We start from the raw sequence: 6,901 nt of genomic DNA, 5'->3' as shown, positions 1-6,901 counted from the left end.
GCAGGCTTATTTTATTGAAAAGTCTTCTTAAAATATTTTTAAATGATCCAGCAGACAGTGAATTATTTAGCAGATCATGGTGCTATAAGGATATAGCTAGCAAGGCCTAATTGTTAGCTAACAAACACCAGCAGTTTATTGTAATTGTGACCGAGTAGCTGTGGGGATATAAGCAAAGACAGGTGTGAGTTTCAAGTCATTTGTTAATATGTCTAATTTGCCATCATGATTTTCATGCTAATGTAGTTTGTCATTTGCATGAATGCAGTTTACAACTTTACACGCAAAATTGTTTGCTGGTTATTGGTCAGGTTTAGCCCAGCGTTCATGGCTAGATCTACCAATAGCATTGGAATCACCTTTTTTCTGTGCTTTCCTGGCCGTTTGGCTGAAGTTGAGATTTAGTTCATGACCCCTTGCACCTGTAAAAGTTAGATTTCCTCTGTTGTGTGTCGGTTCTGAGACATGCCAGTATGTTGCTGAAGGTGAAATACCAAGGTACCAAGAAGTCCATCCGATTACACTCTGGCTTCACCTGTTTGGATTTCATCAGTGAAGGTAAGTAGCATTTTGCAGAATTATTGCAAAATTTCCTGTGTCCAGGTTTTTGAAATGTTAGGAATGACAGCTCAATAACTGGGCCTGTCATGAATATTACATTATCGTCCAATACATAGACATATCCTCAATAATATTTGATAACCGTGACATTGTCTATTGTGTTTATTTGTATGTTTGTTCACATATATAACTGAACAGTATTGTTGACAGTCAAAGACCAAGGCTTCAATAACTGACTCCATACACACAGTGTGGACTGAAGTAGGTGAAGAAAAAAATATATATTTCCCAAACTACGATTCATTAAAATTTTGTTTATGCTATTATATTATCATTATGTCACTGGCATTTATTTCTCTAAATCACATTATCACATTAATAATGGCACTGCCAGCATTAGTCACCAGAGGGCAGGGAGCTTCTTGCTAGGGGTGTGACAAGACCCTCATCTCATGAGACGAGCCGTGATATTGGGTTCACGAGACGAGATGAGATTTTAACTTTAATATTTTCATTTCAAAATTGAAATATATGATGAAAATATTTTATTTGACTGAAACTCACAAAATGCAAAGCTGCAGGTGAATTTTGTAAGTAATCATCTTGCAACAGATGTCAATCAAACTTTACTCTGATTATGAATTATGTATAGTTCAGATTAACCATATGCAGTAAATACAGAACATTATGCATGTACTGCAGCCGGTTTTCCCATAAACCCAACAACTTCTCTCTTCAGACCTTTTCCCTAATCTGTATTCTCTTTTTTCCATTGGAACTTTGGCTTTATATTCCAACTTAAAAATGCAGAGGATGTGCCGTTTTACTGGAGCTCTTAGTGTTCAAGGCGCGTGGTTTTTGCTGTGTACTAATGTTTAGTCTTGAACCTGGTACAGGCTTGTCTTGTTGATCTTCCTATAGTCAAAGACAAGTTTGGGACTCCCAGTTGCATCTGAACTGTACATTTGTGATGAAAGTGACACGGCAGTGGAGGAAGACATCCTTCTTGAACTGATGGAGGCCAATCCTGACTTATGCCTGACAGTACGTGACAGTGAGTCTGATGAAGGTGGGTTTTGTTAGAACTTCCGTTGTAGTCAGTGCGATCATGCTTCCAGCATAAGTTTGCAAATGTACATTTGGTTATAAGCATCCCATTCTTGCTATACAAGGCCACAGCTTGCTATGTCAAAGTTGGGTATATTTTTCTGAAAAAATCACTATAAAAATGTATCTGTTGGTGGCTTTGCCACCCCAAGTAACACATTTCTAGCAGGTCACGAATGTGCTGGTTTTTGAAGTGCAGTACTTGGATATCAAGGTTTAGACCTCATGGTTCAGTATAACAAACAAAAAATGAACTTTGAAGTTTAGATTATTTTTCTTTCACTCCGTGACCCAAACCTGCATACTTGGTATACTGTATTTTAACTGTAAATTACTGTTCATAAATTAATGACCAGTATTTTTTTTTTTTATCACTTTTAAGTGTAGAGTGAACATATGAAATCCTCTCGTTGCAATTTAAGGTGTGTTAGTGTCACTAAAGATGAGGTGGATTACTTCCATTTTTTCTTTTATTATGCAACTATATAAACCATAGTGTGACACATTGATATAAATATGAATACCACTCCACCTCTTTTGGATACATTTTGTCTTCCTTTTTTATATAAGTATCTAAAACAAAAATTCTCCTTTAGATCAATCAGCATCATCTTCCCTCACGGATACCCTGTCACCTTCAAGTGACAATGACCTCTTTAGTCGACACTCCAGAGACAGACCTGTTCATAACTTCAGAGACGGGAACCCACCTACCACAGTGTTTTCTGAGGCTGAGGCTGCAAAAGAGGTACTTGAGCAATTGATCTATACAATTTGGACTCTCAACACCATCAGTAAACTTTGAACTTCAAAATGTGAAGTTTAGAGTTGTGTGGATGTGTGTTGGACCGAACTGGAAGAAGGAAAACCGTTTTCTAACTGGCCAGCCATGAACAGTAAATGGTACAGTAAATCGTATCCGATAACTTGATACTGGCAAGAGGGCACAAACCAGTCACAGCACGTGGAACTTGTCACCAACAAAGTCGCTCATTGCAACAAATCCCATGACAGTAATTTTTGGTTCTGAATTTTATAGTGAAAACATTTCTCACGTGTGGATTTAATAGATGGTAGAAAATGCCTTGGTTATGAAACCTGGAGGTCAAGATGTCCTTGAAGTGTACAAGTCAGAGAAATCGCTGAATCATCGGACCCGGAGACAGCTTGTCAACATATTGGCCAGCCATATGACTGAGATGCGTGGGTAAGTGCGTCTTAAACTGTTAAACCATTTTTAGACTGAAGTGTTTTATATCGAGTGAATGTAATGATTTTATTTAAATGAATGGCATTGAATTAGTGCCCTGTAGTCTGTAGTAGGACATGTTTATTATTATTTTTAAATATTGCTTTTGCTTTAAAGGAGGATTCCATCCCGTAAACAGAAGGAGAAGTATGCCCTGGGGATCATTACACTCTTTCCTTCACTGAAGGATCCTTTTTCTCCAAAGGGCTGTGTAAGTTTAAGAAAGTGCTTACTTTCAGAAATTCTACTAGTTTTACGTAGAGACAGAACTCGAAGTGTCATTAGGGGAAAACATTTTGCTCAGTTTGAATAGAAGTGAATGGGAAATTGACTTGTAACAACAGGTCACTGAGACCCCAGGCAGGCTAAGCTAGTTAACATTAGCTAACACTGTGGTCAGAATGTTCTGTAGAGTATTAAGCTGCATTTTATTAACACTCCTGTATCACTCTCTATCAACAGATCAAGTATAGTTGCACTATTCCATATTGTTAGTAGTACTATAACCATTATCCTCACATTCTTCATCAGTCTGAATTAATATTGCATGTTAATAGCCTAAATAAACCAAAGGGTTACCAAGAGATCAATACTTGACAACCTAAACAACAATTTAAATTGGCCCAGAAAATAATGGAAATTAGTGGGTAGTAGTTTGTAGAGCTCACTACCTAAAGTAGCAGGTAAACAAGATCTAAAATTGAGCTTAAATGTTTAAAGCATTTTAGCCCTTCTGTTTATTTAGGTTATTAACTTACAGTAGTAATTCAGACTGTTGCATAACAATGAGAATACTGCTACTAGTAATACTAATAATGTGGAATAGTGCAGCTGTAGTTGAGTATTTGATTCAGAGGGACACAGAACAAGAAGGATATGGGTAACAGTAGTGTTAATAAAATGCAGCCTAATACGATATAGATGTGAATATTTTGATCAGTTTTAACTAATGTTAACTAGACTACCTTGTGTCTGTGAGATAATGGTACATTACAAGTCGAAGTAAGTGAAGGCTGGGCACTCTGTTTGGTGATTTTTTTTTATTTTTTTTCCCTCAAATCTGAATATAAAGCGAACACAGATGGAGTCTAATCATACCTGACGTTAGTATATATCTTCTCCTTTCTTTAAAGGGTATATAAAACCTCAACTCCAGTCTATGTTAAAGCTGTTTAAAGACACAGTGAGCTGCAGTTTCCCATTCACTTCTATTCAAACTGAGCTGAGTGTTTTCCCCACGGCGTGGCCACGGCCTAAATGCACTCTGTCGCTATACTTGAACTTTAAGTGATTTACTTTAAATGCTTAAAAAAATATATATAGAATTACAATGATCTTATAATGGCCTGTCAAAGTACCCCTGGACAACTGAAATGGTAGTGTGCTATGATCAGATCACAGAACAATCAGTGAGAATGCTCTTAGTGCCATTCAGAATGAATTGGGTTAATGGGTTTTTACTAGTGATGTCAATCGATTAAAAACAAATCACATTAATCACAGCAGATGTCTGTGATTTATTGCAATTAATCACACTTTTTCTTCTCCTTAAAACTAAGCTTTTAATATTGGGTATTTAAATGTAATGAGTGGTATCAAAGTTAGAATAATTTATATATATATATCATTTTTAATGCTGGTATTTCCGTGTATGCGTGGGAGGGAGACAGTAATAGTGTAGTGTGGTTTAGGACTGGCAGACTAGATCCTTTTTTACTGTATTGAGTTACAGTTAACTCAACAGTAATGTGCTGAGGTACTGAGTTTTTTTTAGCTTAAATAAAAGTAATCTACTTTCTGAACTCGACAGTAAGCAATGCTATGTTTATATTGTCAGCAAGCTCTGTAAAGTTTGTCAGATTTTAATCTGTGATAAAAAAACACGTTAAAATATCAAGATTACCTGCTTGAGTAACTGCTTTAACTTTCATAGCCCTAGTTTTTACACAAGAAATTAAAAAATTACAAACCTGCTACTGTCCCAGTTTCGTTTTCAAAGAAGATCAATGAACGATGGATCTATGTCATTTTTTAATTAACAGGAGCATTTCTATGATGGCGAAAAGGGCACAGGATATTCAGCATAGCGCCTGAAGACGATGTCCAGGAATAAATCTCAACAATCAGTTAAGGCAACCACAGTGCCACAAGCACAAGGACCAAATCGCAGAAGATCAGTAGCATCAGTGCCTGAGCAGCTTGATGGAGATGCCTGCCAGGAAGCTATATCATTTCTTCTTCATTGCCATGATGAACCAAGTGTGTTTAAGAAGATGAAGATGACCTTTGAACATCGCTAGAACCTAGTGCATGACCTCACAGAGAACCACAGATGTTCCAAAAACATTCCCACGTTTATTAGAGGTCAAAGGACTAGTGAGTTGTGCATTGGTTCTTAAAGTCCAGTCTTTGATTTGGTTTGGCTGTTTACAGTGCATTGACCACTGATACATTTGTATGTGTATTTGATCAACAGCTGAATCAAGACTTTGTGCTGCTGTTTGGTGAGGAAACATCCTCCAGGTTACTTGAGAGGTGGGACACGACCTTCAAGCCGAAGGTTGTCGAAGAGTCCAAACACCTGACTAAGTCAACGGAGCTGCACCGACTTCTAAACGCTGCTGAGAAACATGCAGAGGATGATGACACCAGTAAGTAAGACAGTCTTGGTATCTAGTCAGTTGCCTAGTGTTTTGTCTTTTGCGTATTCCAAATGCATATTAATGATGGCGAGTTATTGTTTGTGTCTCCAACCCCCCACCCACTGCTTATTAGACTGGGACAGTGACATGGCTTCTTTGCTGCTTCTTCTCCATCTCTTGCCACCGACAGCAGGACGAAAGAGAATCAACATTAGTGCCAGTGATGCAGAGGACAAAATGGTGCACTTTCACAAGGTCTATATGTCTCATCTGCTAAAATCTCATTGGGCCAAATCTCATTCATAGCAGTGGAAAACTTGCTGTCGGTTCCTCCCACTGTTCTCCTTGACAGTTAAGATTCTTACAAGTGTTTTACTGAGCAGGTTGACTGTGTTTTATTAAAGGAGAACTTCAGTGTGAAAAGGACTTTGGGTGTAGTGAGACATAATTACGAGTACTAACCTTTGTTGAATAGCACACCTCATTTAGAACGGGCGCTATAGGGCATATTTTTGCCCCTGCAGAGAAATCGTTTTTTCCACCGCTAACAAGCTCAAAGTATCTCCACACTTCTTTGGTAGAATTAGTAGAAAAATATGCCCTGTAGCGCCCATTCTAAAGCCTGTTTGTAGAAACTGAAAAGATGCTGGATTTCGGGATGTGGGGGGCGAACAGAGGTGTGCTATTCAGCAAAGGTTGGTACTCTTAATTATGTTTCACTACACCCCAAATCCATTTCACACCGGAGTTCTCCTTTAAGCAGCAAACCCAGAGTGTGGGTAATTAGCTGAACTAACATTAAGGTGTTCATGTTCTGTTTTTTAGTCATGCTGCAGCATTGATGAACATCTGCGAGGAACAGAGGGTAAACAACCTTACATCCTTGCTGTTGGCCGGGCTCAGAAGAGAATCCACACATTCTACATCGTTGTGGACAAGCAGCTAATCCCTTGCCAAGCCACCAGATCCTTGGGTGCCTTTGATGAGCTGTTCAAGTCTCACTACGTGTTCAATCTTTCTTATGATGAGTTCCTGGTCCATTTCTACACATTTGTGCAGACAACAGTCTACAGCACTGACATTACAACAACAGATGAGTCTCCAAGAGTTCGTGAGTTTCGGGCAAAGCTTTTCAACTAGGTTAAATGTTTAGATGTTTAGATGTGATCAAAGCAGACAGTCTTGTATATTATAAGCCCTTCGATTTACAAAGAGCCTGTGGTGAAGATGAAAGCCTATATATTGTACCCATGTTTTCTTTGTAACTGTGCTCATGTTTCAGTTGTTCCCAATCTACATGGTGCTTGGGAGGTTTTTCTTTTGAATAAAGAGCTCAAAATTA

At 38.2% G+C, this 6,901-nt stretch overlaps 1 protein-coding gene across 1 annotated transcript; it reads left to right on the top strand.

Annotated features, from left to right (window-relative positions):
* Nucleotides 1-5,227: 5,227 nt before the first annotated feature.
* On the top strand, nucleotides 5,228-6,901 carry LOC119264043. The gene is made up of 4 exons (XM_037541232.1): nucleotides 5,228-5,293; nucleotides 5,394-5,568; nucleotides 5,693-5,814; nucleotides 6,385-6,901. The coding sequence occupies exons 1-4, from the start codon at nucleotides 5,228-5,230 to the stop codon at nucleotides 6,697-6,699; spliced, it is 678 nt and encodes a 225-aa protein (XP_037397129.1). The 3' UTR covers nucleotides 6,700-6,901.

This window comes from Pygocentrus nattereri, chromosome 9 (assembly GCF_015220715.1).
Source record: "Pygocentrus nattereri isolate fPygNat1 chromosome 9, fPygNat1.pri, whole genome shotgun sequence".
NCBI classification, from domain to species: domain Eukaryota; kingdom Metazoa; phylum Chordata; class Actinopteri; order Characiformes; family Serrasalmidae; genus Pygocentrus; species Pygocentrus nattereri.
This window is presented reverse-complemented; position numbering and strand designations above follow the sequence as displayed.